The sequence below is a fragment of the Xylaria bambusicola genome (assembly GCF_022495145.1).
Source record: "Xylaria bambusicola strain CBS 139988 unplaced genomic scaffold F5B22scaffold_61, whole genome shotgun sequence".
In the NCBI taxonomy this organism is placed as follows: Eukaryota; Fungi; Ascomycota; class Sordariomycetes; order Xylariales; family Xylariaceae; genus Xylaria; species Xylaria bambusicola.
In genome coordinates, this window is record NW_025953614.1 from 91,666 (window position 1) to 103,427 (window position 11,762).

Genomic DNA, 11,762 nt, shown 5'->3' on the forward strand with positions numbered 1-11,762 from the left:
AACTGCGTGGCAATCAGAGAAGATTTTAGAGATTGGGCACACATACATGCAGCGTGAGGGCTAGCTAGAACCTAGACCGGATCATGGTGGGTATTTGCCTCGTGCATGATGGCTTTTGTTGACTAGTTATTGTCTCAATACTTATCATGATACATATTGTGGTCCTTTCCCTCTGTGCCATAAGTGCAATATCGCGATGCTAGGTCAGCCTTGAGTGAGAAGGGCCGTAGTAAAAAAGATACAGAGTTCTAGTAGTCATTCCTATATACTCAGAGGAAGAATTTGATACGGTTACGTCGTTTAGTTTTTGCCGAAAAATAAGCCATATACGCTCGTCTATAGTAAGAACAAGGGATTTAGATATAAAGTAACTTGTCCCGTAGACGCAAGAAGAGACCGCCGTTTAAGCCGCGCTGTTTGTAACTACAGAATCTGAAACTACGAACCCATACATGGACCTATATCTGAGTATAGTTTTCTATAATGATTATTCCCATACACCAGCCATAGTAGTCAGAGACTCATAATAAAAAAAACGCAAATGAAGCATGCTACTTCTCTATGTCTATTTTCTTATCAGCTTTCCGGCGACGTGATTTCGTTAAAAGAAGAAAAATCTCTCTCCGAACTTCCCAACTTTCTGGAAGAGATCGTGGCATCATGATCTTGCATCTTGAAGTTCTATTGTGTAACAAAGTCAAGTATAGATCTTCCGCGAGGAAATTTTTCGTGGTGATATACAATAAGTCACACCCTATGAAGAATTATACATAATACCGGTAAGCACTTTTAGAGTCTAATGGGTAGATATTTATCGAGGACTAACTGATGTTATCATGACTTAGAGTCTTGCCCGGAAATCTGAAGCGCTTCGATGGGCCATCCGAGGGGGGTTGAATAGCGAGATAAAGAAGAAAAACAGTGCAGACAAAGCGGGTGCCATTTGGTGTCAAGTGTTTTATACTATATCGACCATATAGAAGACTCATCACGAATATGAGAGCAAGCAACTTCCTTTTAGTCAGATATATCCTTGATTAGCTTTAACTATTTCGCTTTAATCGAAACACTCAATACTGTGGTCACGGCGAGGTTTGCTCGTCGCATCCTATCAGTCTGAAAGCCACCCACACCTGTTGTTGTTAGGAGTTAATCATGGAAGGTCTAAGGCAGCGTATACATGACATGGTATAAAGTGATCTTTTGACATGCTCTAGCCGACTATTAACTTGCGCGCTTCACAACATGCGACTAACTCACGACACCATGGTCATGCGGGAGGGTTATCCATACATCAGGGTAGTCTCGGTTGGGCTGGGTATCATTCGAGGAGCCACCTGAGCGAGTTGCCTCTGATTGACCTAGCACCGGCGAGAATCGGCGACAAGACTCAGATACACACGAACAAGCTTGGAAGATCTAGGTAGAGCAGCGAAACTCGCTGAAGGGAAAGATGCCATACTAGTGTACACATGGAAGGAGTAAGTGTCATAAAGAAGGATAACAAACCATTTCGAGGAAATTGAAATAAGAACCCGCCTTCTGTCCGTCTTCTATAATACATTTTAGGAAAGTCGTCAGAAAGAATACATTTTTGGTAAATCCCAACACTCTTGCGTGTAGACTGCGCGTAAACTTGGCAACGCCATCCCGCTTCGGCGACATGGTACTTTGGAGACCAGAAGTACACGAGAGACTCGACATTTTTAAATCAACAACGTAGCGGCTACTACCCCCCTATCGCCCAAGAACATGCATCTGATTCCCATTGGGGGACTGCTCCTTCAATAATCTAACCTAATTAATATATATCCAAAGCAATATTCTATGGGGGTATATCAAATGCAAACAACTTTTAGTCTAAACCTCATAAACCGGTCGCGCATTACCCGCCCCCATGTTCAAGCCCCCTTTCCCGGAAATCTCATTAAGGAAATACCTGGCGAGCTTCGCCCGCGGACATCAATCGATTCGGCGTGTAGCCGGTGTATGTCGGGATAGTGTTCCAGTGGCGACAGAGGCGGCTGGTCGGTAGCTACCTGTGTGTGTCTGCGTGGTCGCGGGTACGTTCCGCTCACGCTCATCTTTCTTGGCCGCATTTTGAGGGGCGGCGAGGATAAAGGCGTAGTATTCTGCGACGATATCGAAGATGCAGAGCTGATCGATGTATCGGAGCCCCGCGTGTTGTTGAGGGAGAAGATACTCGACCGTCGCATTGCGCGCCGGTTCTCGTCTTCGAGACGCAAGCCTTCGCCAAGCTCTGATAGAATGTCTTGGGCCGAGCGCCGCTTGTCGCCTTGCTTGCCTAGTCTTCTCTCCCACCATCGTCTGTCGTAACATGGCGGCGAGTACTCTTCGAGCGTGTCGAGGGCCTCCTCTATTTTCTGCAACTTTTCTTCTTCTAGTTTCAGAGCCGAGTGCTCTGAGGCAAGCTCTAGAAGCGCACAGGCGTCCCGGGCCTCCCTCTGCTTGCTAGCATCCGATTCATGAAGACCGCAGGCGTCGGCTTTGAAGACGACGAGGTCCGGCAGAGATATGTACGGCAACTCCTTGATGTCGCCGAGAGGTTGAGCCGAGCCGGGTAAGTAAGGGCAAAGCCACTCAGGTGTGATCTTCACTTCTACTGCCCAACCCGTAGGATGTCTGTAGAAAACGCCCTGACCTTTCTCAACGATGGTCTTTTGCCCGTGAGCACGAGACAAAAGGGCCTTCTTCACTGACCCTGGGGACGCCTTGTTGATGACGAACTCTATACTCTAACAATTCCAGTCAGCACCCAGCGATGTATCAAGATTGTTCTGCTTTCAACATACCTCGGAAGGCCTCGGCTCTGCGAGATACTTCCTCAGGGCCAGATCACCCACTAGAGCAACCCGGACGTTGGCGAGCTCAGCCACACCCTGTAGGAGGTGGATGACAGAGAGCGCAGCTGCCTCCAAATCGGCGATGGACGGTCGAGCCATACCTGACGACGATAGTGGCATGTCGAGAGGAAGATGGAAGAGCCGGTTCACCCAATAAGCGCGGACATGACGACGGCTCAATGACAGACAGCCACTTCGGCTGGTTTTAAGTTAATGTTGAGGGCTCTGGACAGAGTTACGGCCTCCAAAACTCAATCAGAACCTACTAAATTGGGCTGGTGTTTGATACCTAACGTGCCTAACTAGGTATATTCGGCACGGCGGAACAGGGATGACGGCCAATAGGACGCCGGGGTCAGCTATATTAATGTTATTAGTCTGACCTCTGTTGTACCCTAAGGCGTGGTTTGTTCCCCCTTTCCTGCGCCCCTGTAATAACGATGGTCCTCCTAACTGTCAGACGATTCCTCCGAGGGATGGTCGCAGGCGCCGGGTCCTTGAGGAATTTGACAATTAAAAATTTTCGGCTGTACCTCGAAATAGACAAAACGGATAGCCAGCTGGCCATTTGGGAATTTCCCTGTACAATGCGACGGAAGGGATTAATCGACGACGGACAGAAGGGCTGACGAATTGTCACTCAGCGTGGCGGTCCGGGAAATGAACAGACCCGCCCAGAACCAGGACAAGCCGGCAACGTTGGACACCAACTCGCTACGGGCTTACGAAAGGGTGCGCAAATCAACAACAATTAGCTCTCGGAGGATGCGGGTGGCACTGTCGCGAGAGATTACCTTCTCTGGCCGGGAATCTGTTCGCCCGGAGTCTACTCTGTAATCTGCAAACCTTCTTCTTAATGACAGTATGATAATGTGTGCGAGTGTCAGTCTTCCTGTGCTCTTGTGTTCAGTATCACCATTTCGTTTGATGTTTTGGCGCTCGTCGCACATTCATTCGCCATCGTGGCCCGCGAACGCGCAAGTTAGTGCAATCCATCGCGCAACGAATTTCCTTCGCGTCCAAAGGGCGCAATTCGCGGGCTATGGTGAGACTACCTAGGCGAGAGGTGAAACGTCTCGAGACTCGTTTTGGGCATGAGCAAACACGGCCGTCATACGTGTGCATCCAAGGCCGCGATCTCGCTTCGGACGCACAGACAGGTTTGGGATACCTTTCACATCACTGCTGCCTTGAGGTTTACGTGTACTTGCAGGTCGAGAGCACACATAGGTGTCTGACTCGTCAGGCGTACAGAGCATCGTCATATCGATGTAATTCTCATCATCGCAAAGATCCATTTGGGTCTACCAAGGAAACCCTTCCGTAGCTCGTCTTCCTCCTACTTCCTCAATGTATGACGCGGTCGCCTTTGCCGTATCTTGATTGTTGGGGATGCGCAATTGGACTATTGCGCTGTTGCTTTCGACCTTTCCAGTAGCTCGAGAAATGTTTCATGCTTTCCAGATGCTTAAGCAGGTTCCGTACCATAGAGCCGCGCCTGGCTCACTCCAGCCATGATTTGGTTATCCCCGCCGTCCCTCCATAACCGTGGTCATCTCGCTGGCACCACTACATATGTCTGTCGAGAATCGGAGAGCACCGATATGAACTGCCTGCCTGCTAACTACCTAGGTACCTAAGGGAGGGATGTATGAAGCCTAGCTTTTACGAGAGCTTGGAGATAACCAACTTCTCAGAGGAAAAGACACCTATTATGAAGTTTCGACCACCCCGCGCGTTCTTGTTGCGGAATTCAGACGATGCACCTAAAGCGGTCTTACGAGCCTAGACCAAGGCTCGCCAACTTATATTTCTAATGCCGCCGATTGACCTTGTTTTACATGCACCGGAACTATCTATCGTAGATAAGGTTGAGGCCGCAATGAGCCGCCCGTAGCCCCGCCCGGAGCACCGGTTAACCACCTACCTACTCATCTTTGTTCTTGGTGAGGGCCAACACTTTACCCGTGTTGCCGTGGTAAATGATTTGTACAGTCAGCAAGACACCACACCACGAGAGTGTGGGTGTACTGAAGGCTTACAGCTAATACAGCAGCCATACTTAGTATGTTACTTGACATCATTGGCTTGTCTTTGCAGCAGCATTTCAGTCTGCTGACGTGATCATGGATGAAGCTTGTGATTCTCATATATAGGTACATGACACCGCCTAGTTGACAAGCGCGAGCTCGTCGGCGACAAGCATGCGCAGACCGCCAGTGTTGGTACGAATGAATCTGACGATGGAAACATCGAAGGAGCATTGTCTCTTCCATTTATTACCCTCGTGACAGCATCATTTGCTGCACCTAACCTTTCAACTTATGAGCGATAACATGATAGTGGAGCTATTCCACTCAACTCATCTCGCACAAAGAGATTCAGCATTTTAGCCGATCCACTAAGACCACCCGATACCACATCGTATAGGTTCCAATACGAGGTCTATCACAGGTGGTTTTCGTGCTCTCCCATTTGGCGTGCTGTCGTCTATATGTATTTCATCATAATTGGATAGCCGTCTCGGTCTACATAGCGAATAGCCTGTATTTTCCGATATGAATGCGACCGAGTGCGTAAGATGGCAACAAAGGAGGGAGGCAATGTTCTTGAGACAACATGAACAGGACAATGCAGCAATGAGTTCATAGCCTTCCGAGGCTCCGAAGCGCATACCCGAGAGGCCGAAGTGAACAATATATAAGAGTGCCCTTGATCCCGTGAATAGCATCATAAGTCACCACTCGCTGCTTACAGTATCGCTTGCTCTAGCATCGTATTTTAGCCTGATTGATCAAACGAAGCTCTCACTTTTGCACTACCGAGCTCTTTCACAATGAAAAGCCTCTTGAACCTCATCACTTATCCGATACTCGCCCTCGGGGCGTCTATCCCAAGAGGAACACAGGCAGACCTCTCGGGACCGTTCATAGCCCGCGCCTGGAGCTCTGATACCGATGCCCCCTTCCACGGCGCTCCGATCAATGCCAGTGGCGGCAAGTTCTACATCAATAGGGACACCAGCACCTACTGTCCGGATGTCTCGGGCCTGGACTGTTCGCAGTACTCAAGCAAGGAGACTACCTTCGTTATTGGTGATGGTAGCACCACGATTTCCTTGGAAGTCTCCGTCCCCGGCGGCCAGCGAGGCAAGTATTCTATTAAACTTCCCCTTTTGAATGCTAGGTACAGGTCACTAACTCACATACAGCCTACCTAGCTCCAGATGGGTCGCTTTCTTACACGCAAGCGCATTCCGCCTATATCCCCGAGGGCAGCATCATCACAGGGTTCTCGCGTGAGCAGGCCCCGGAATCCGATGCTCCCATTTACCTATTCAGCGAGCTTCAAAACTGGTATCTCTGCCCTATCACCGAGGGTGAACCAAATGAGAGAACCTATCAGGTATTTGCCTCGTCCGAAGACCTTGAAGGTTGCCTCTACGCTGAACTCCACACGGTGAGTACTTCCTAGAATAATTTCATTCCGACTCAATGCCTTGTCAAGCACAAAGGATTTTTTCGACGAGAAATGTTCAGGGCTAGCGGCGCGGAGTTTCAAGACCTTCACTGTCAAGATGGTGATACTAACCCCGGTTTCTGTGTAGTACAACCCTAGCCCGGGTCATGTGTGGCAGTACGCTTAAGCGCATTCGAATATTGGAGCATCCGAACCCCGCATGTTAAGGGCATATATTGAGCAAACGTTACGTGTCTTCTTGTTGATGATAACTTAAAAAAGGGGCTTGGTAGATCGCCACTCGCTGCGCAACTGACTGGCAGCTTTCAATAAGGTTCTAAACTGTGCGAGTATCACTAGTGTGTTGATCAACCGCACTGATATGTTGCGGAATGTCTGTATATAAGAATTGTCTTAACTCTTACAATTGCAATGACTGCCAAGTGATCACGCAAGGTTTTCCCCCAAGATGCGATAAAACTCTTCATAGCTACTATTGATTTGCGTCTCCTTGCAATCCTTGTCCATGGGACGTTAGTCGACAGGCTAGTTGACATCCTCGACGGCCTCAAGGCCTTGTCAAAAAGGGGAACTTTGATATTATACCTAGTAAATGCGTGTAAGATATTCTGGAACATGTGGAAACACCCGACACTAGCTACAACAGGATTGATATTAATACTATTAAGTAAGGTTGAAGATGCTCTTGCGCTTAATATTTATGCCGACCTGGTCTCTGATCGCTGCAGTATTTTGTTCGTATATTGAGAACGAACAACACAGATGAATAGATCGACTTTAGCACATCTATGAGCGGGCCCTAAAGTTGGGGGAACTACAGACTCTGTCACTCGCCCCAGCCTCGGCAACAGCGTAACAAGAAACCGGCTTGGTCTTTGGTTTCATGTATGTAGTCAATGGTTGTGACAGGAACTTAGGCACTCACCGGCCATTTACAATGAATACCCCACCAGAGTAGATGCTTCTCCTACCATTGGAATATTAGCCACACCTCTCCAGAAACGTGCTTGCGATACTTATGAGGTCAGATGACGCAGGTGCGCTCTTTCCGTGAAGCACCGTCTGAATGTGTAAGTAGCCATCTGGTGGTGCTTGAGAAGAAGGTAAGATGGAATATAGCAATATATCTTGCAACCCGTTGGCTTACCAAGAGAGCCCTTCGAATTCATTATCTCAGAATCTCTTCCTGGCCGAAGACAGCCCGATGTGCCCTACAGAAATACGACCAATCTCCTTATGCCATTCTTGCTCAAATTTCGAAGTATAGTTTGGAACTGACTAGTTCATATAGACCTATTAAGTCACACTCGCCGTGTCAATCGCTCGTGCAACCCCATCACTCCCCCGGATCACTTCTAGTCTGGTAAGCATTTTAGCGAGCTAGCTTCTGGAGATTATGAATACAAGACACGTACTTACTACGAGAGTGCTAGCAATATCCAATCAGCCCTTGCTACTGTTCCATAAGAATCTCAAACACGAGTGCATCCAAAATGTTCGGATCGTTGCTGCAGGACCTAATAGAGACAACAACAGGTGAGAATGAAAATAGAAAGAAAGATGACCACCAGCACAATGAGTTTGGCTCCAAAACGTGGTGCCTTACGCAGCCACCCGGCGATGTATTGCTCGAGGCTCAACGCAAAGCGCACCGCAACTATGAACCGGTGCCTCGGGGGGGACCAACCTATTTGACATTGGGATATCCTAACGGTCCTTCTCCCGCCGTGTTGAATCACACCCGCGACATCGTTTATAGAGCCGGGTTCAACTACCCGCTCAACTGGAATTATGAGGAACATGTCGGACGATCGGTTTCGGACGGTACACGTCTGCCCAACCCCGACCGGGAGCTGGGGAAAATGAAATGGCGAGCTGACATCCCTCAACCTCTAACTTTTCCTCGTCCCATCTCAAAATTCTCTTACCCCAATCCCTCTCTACAGTGGAGCAGCTCAAAGTAGGACTTTGAGAGGGGTGACCGACCTTGGCCACAGAGCAGACTGGACACGAGTGTCCCACCATTCCCACTCTCCTCGCCTCTCTGGATAAGCGGACATGGCCATGTAAAGGACCTTTTCAAAGGCTCCTCTGCGCCCAATAAGGACTCAAATCAACTCGCAGATATACCCGCAGAACAGCCTGAAGATCAAGAACCTGAAGATCTATCTGCAGCTCAACAGTTGGACAAGCTGTTTTGTGCAATGTCCAGTTTGCGTGAACATTTGCGCGACGACATCCGCTGTTCAATCAAGCCTCAAATTATGGATGATTTCATGGAAAGGCTCAAGACGGTATACGCGAAAATGGTGTCTGAGCTGGAACTTCAAGGTGATGACTCGAGCGGAAGTACCAACAATAGCGAAACCAGCACCGTTACCCTCGGTAGGGAAAAAGGTACGTTAGTAAGGCCATCTTTACTATCCCCATCCCGTTTTTATGGTCCAGCCATGGCCAGGAAACTAGCGGCGACACGGCCGATGATCCGGAGGGAAGTCTTCTATCCCCGCTGTCCAAGCTCGGTGCATCATAAACCACATTGGGCCAATAAACCGTCCTACACACCCATCCTGTTCTCAGTCGTGTCATTAAATCTTGAGGCTGATCGGGCGACCAAACGTTTCCCGCCGCAGCTGTCACTCGCGAGACGGCATCTGACGCGTTCCATGCCGCGGTCACGCGATTGGATTCGCGGGGCAACAGCTGGACCTGGAATGCGAAATTATACATTTGTGAGGCTCAGGAAAGACTATAGTAATGAATTTGTCGCAAAGCTTAACGAAGTGTGGATGGAAGGAAGAGAGCGCTTGATACGCTCCTGGAACTTACAGAACAGGCTGCCTCAGGAGCAACTCGCCCCGCTTCTAAGCTGGTCTCGTCAGCATTAGGGATATTTGGGCGAGGACTCTGAAGATGAGGAGTCACCTACACCATCGGCAGTAGAACACGAGACACCTAAAGACGAGGGCAATATATCTTGGAAAGTTGAAGACGAAGAGGAATCTACACCATCAGCATCTGAAGACGGTACACCTCATAATGATGATGATAATGATGATGATGATGATGATGATAATGCACCTGATGACGGTGCAGCTGGCGGTGGTGCAGCTAAAGACGGGGCTCATACAGACAAGGCAGACGAAGACTCCAAAGATAAGAAGTCTCCATCCAAAACATCTGAAGATGACAAACCGTCGGCAGTGGCACCTGAGGACCAGGCGCTTGAAGACCAGGCGCTTGAAGACCAGGTACTTGAAGATCAGGCACCTGCGGAGGAACTAAGCCTGTTAAGCCTCAAGGAAATCGAGAACCGAATAAACCTTTATATCGCGATACACGACGAAGTGGAAGCAAGACTGTTGGAACGCGAGAGACAGATCAAAGAAATGGAACGTACACAGGGATTGTCACGACATGTGAACAACGAGAGCAAGCTCCTCCGGGAGGCCCGCAAGACAATGGAGGAGACGTTTCCCGATTTTGAAGATGCCATCGACCAGCTTCATGCGCTCATGACACGCAAAGTGCAAGCAGTTGACGTCGAGCAGCAATGGGAGAACAAACCCTCTGATGATAACTCTCCTGGAGATACTACATATTTAAATGCTTCGGCGAAAACAAGCTCCATGGATAGAAGAGGCATAGGGAAAAGCCACCTAGAACAGAAGCCATGCCTTGATAAGGCCCTCGATAGTTTGAATACTATTTTGAAGACGATATGGCAGGACGTCAACGATGCTTTGTGGGATGCGTCGCCCAATGCGCCCCCCGCTCCGGCGTCTGATGCGCCGTCCGATGCATCGCCCGATGTGCGGCCGTCGCCCAAACGTAAACATAATAAAAAAGTTCGCTTCAATCTAAATGGCTCGCCGGCCGTCAGTAAGCCTATAACGAAGGCTCAGCTGGAAAAACGTTTGGCAGCCGACAGTAAAACTATAGAAAAAGTTCAACCTGATGACAAAGGTTTGGCGGCCAACAGTGAGACCGTAGAAGAGGTCTGCTTCAACGAAAACATTTTGGCAGTCAATAATGAGACCGCAGAAAGTAGCCAGTCCGGTGAAAAGGGGTTGGTAACCGACAGTGAAACCACAGAAAAACCTCAACCCGATGAGAAAGGCCAAGTAGCCGACAATAAAATACTAGAAAGTGTTCATTTAGATGAAAAACATTCAGGGGCCGAGAGTAAAACCGCAGAAAAACCTCAACCCGATGAGAAAGGTGAAGTAGCCGACAATAAAATACCACAAAGTGTTCGGTTAGATGAAAAACGTTCATGTGCCGACAGTGAAACCGCAGAAGAAGTTCGATCCGACGAGAAAGGTTCTGTGCCCGACAATGGAGCTACAGAAGAAGTTCACTTCGATGAGAAGCCTTTAGCGCCCGACAGTAAAGCCGCAGAACAAGATCCGGCATCCGAAAATGAAGTCGTAAAAACAGTCCACCTCGTTAAAGAACGCTGGGCGGCCGACAATGAATGGATGCAACAGATTCGGTTGGAGGCAGCAAAACAATCGCTTTTCCTGTCTCGGGGCAGATCCGTAGCATTAATCAATGTAGTCCACTTTCCTGACCAAGGATCCAAAGTCGGCCCATCCAACCGCCATGGACCAGATGACGACGATGACGACGAACCTCAAATCACCCCGATGAGACCAGAACGGGAGCCCAAAACTGAAAAGAAGAAACCTAAGCGCTCATGGCCGAAGGACAAAGAAGATATGAGGAAAAGGGAGATCAAGAAAAACTGGATGCGCCGGTTGCGTAGGGAATTCAGGGACCCGGACGAAGAGGCAATCGAGGACGACGAGGACGACGAAGAGACTGACGGCCTCCCACGCGACAGCGACATGCGCGAGGATCAGGAACCACAGGACGATGGGGGAACGGAAATGATGAAGGACGTCGCATTCCACGACGCGGACCCGCGCGAGGAAAGCGGCGAGTCATCCGCAATGGGGGCAGCGGCAGGAATCCCGTCAAGAACCCGGCCGCGCGAAACCCCCGATGAAAACATAAGTATCGACGAAGAGGATGAGGCTGAGCTACCTCGTAAGGTTCGTAAGGTTGATAAGGGAAAGGGTATTGCACGAGATTAATAGCGGTCGAGTAGCGTCTGGTGATATTGAGTTTTATCATGGGATAATGAATAAGTAGCGAGAAGGAAGAAGTCGAAAGAAAACAATAGGGAATATTAATCAAAGCGACTAGAGCATAGGATAGTATTAGATAGGATATATAACCCGATCAAGAAACGTCCTGAGCCATCTTCAAAGCTTGATGCTGTGATTGATGCCCTTACTTGAAGCTAAGTATCGAGAAATTTAGGCCATATTATTCTGATTTGACTTCTTGAATTCATCGCATTCCTTTATCCGATAAGCCCTCACTTCCACGCAGCTGAGCTAATTGTAGAGA

At 48.9% G+C, this 11,762-nt stretch overlaps 3 protein-coding genes across 3 annotated transcripts; 2 read left to right on the plus strand and 1 right to left on the minus strand.

Annotated features, from left to right (window-relative positions):
• Window positions 1-1,802: 1,802 nt before the first annotated feature.
• On the minus strand, window positions 1,803-3,110 carry F5B22DRAFT_475392 (uncharacterized protein). Its single transcript, XM_047972193.1, has 2 exons — window positions 2,814-3,110; window positions 1,803-2,756 (listed from the first exon to the last, which is right to left on the minus strand). Exons 1-2 carry the CDS (start codon window positions 2,982-2,984, stop codon window positions 1,902-1,904), a joined length of 1,026 nt encoding a protein of 341 aa, XP_047826402.1. The 5' UTR covers window positions 2,985-3,110; the 3' UTR covers window positions 1,803-1,901.
• Window positions 3,111-5,420: 2,310 nt separating this feature from the next.
• F5B22DRAFT_475346 (uncharacterized protein) lies at window positions 5,421-6,463 on the plus strand. The gene is made up of 2 exons (XM_047972192.1): window positions 5,421-6,013; window positions 6,085-6,463. Exons 1-2 carry the CDS (start codon window positions 5,701-5,703, stop codon window positions 6,336-6,338), a joined length of 567 nt encoding a protein of 188 aa, XP_047826403.1. The 5' UTR covers window positions 5,421-5,700; the 3' UTR covers window positions 6,339-6,463.
• Window positions 6,464-7,837: 1,374 nt separating this feature from the next.
• Window positions 7,838-11,443, plus strand: F5B22DRAFT_650989 (uncharacterized protein; the record flags this gene model as incomplete). The annotated part of the gene is made up of 3 exons (XM_047979398.1): window positions 7,838-8,304; window positions 8,359-9,076; window positions 9,233-11,443. 3 exons carry the CDS (start codon window positions 7,838-7,840, stop codon window positions 11,441-11,443), a joined length of 3,396 nt encoding a protein of 1,131 aa, XP_047826404.1.
• Between the last annotated feature and the right edge of the window lie 319 nt (window positions 11,444-11,762).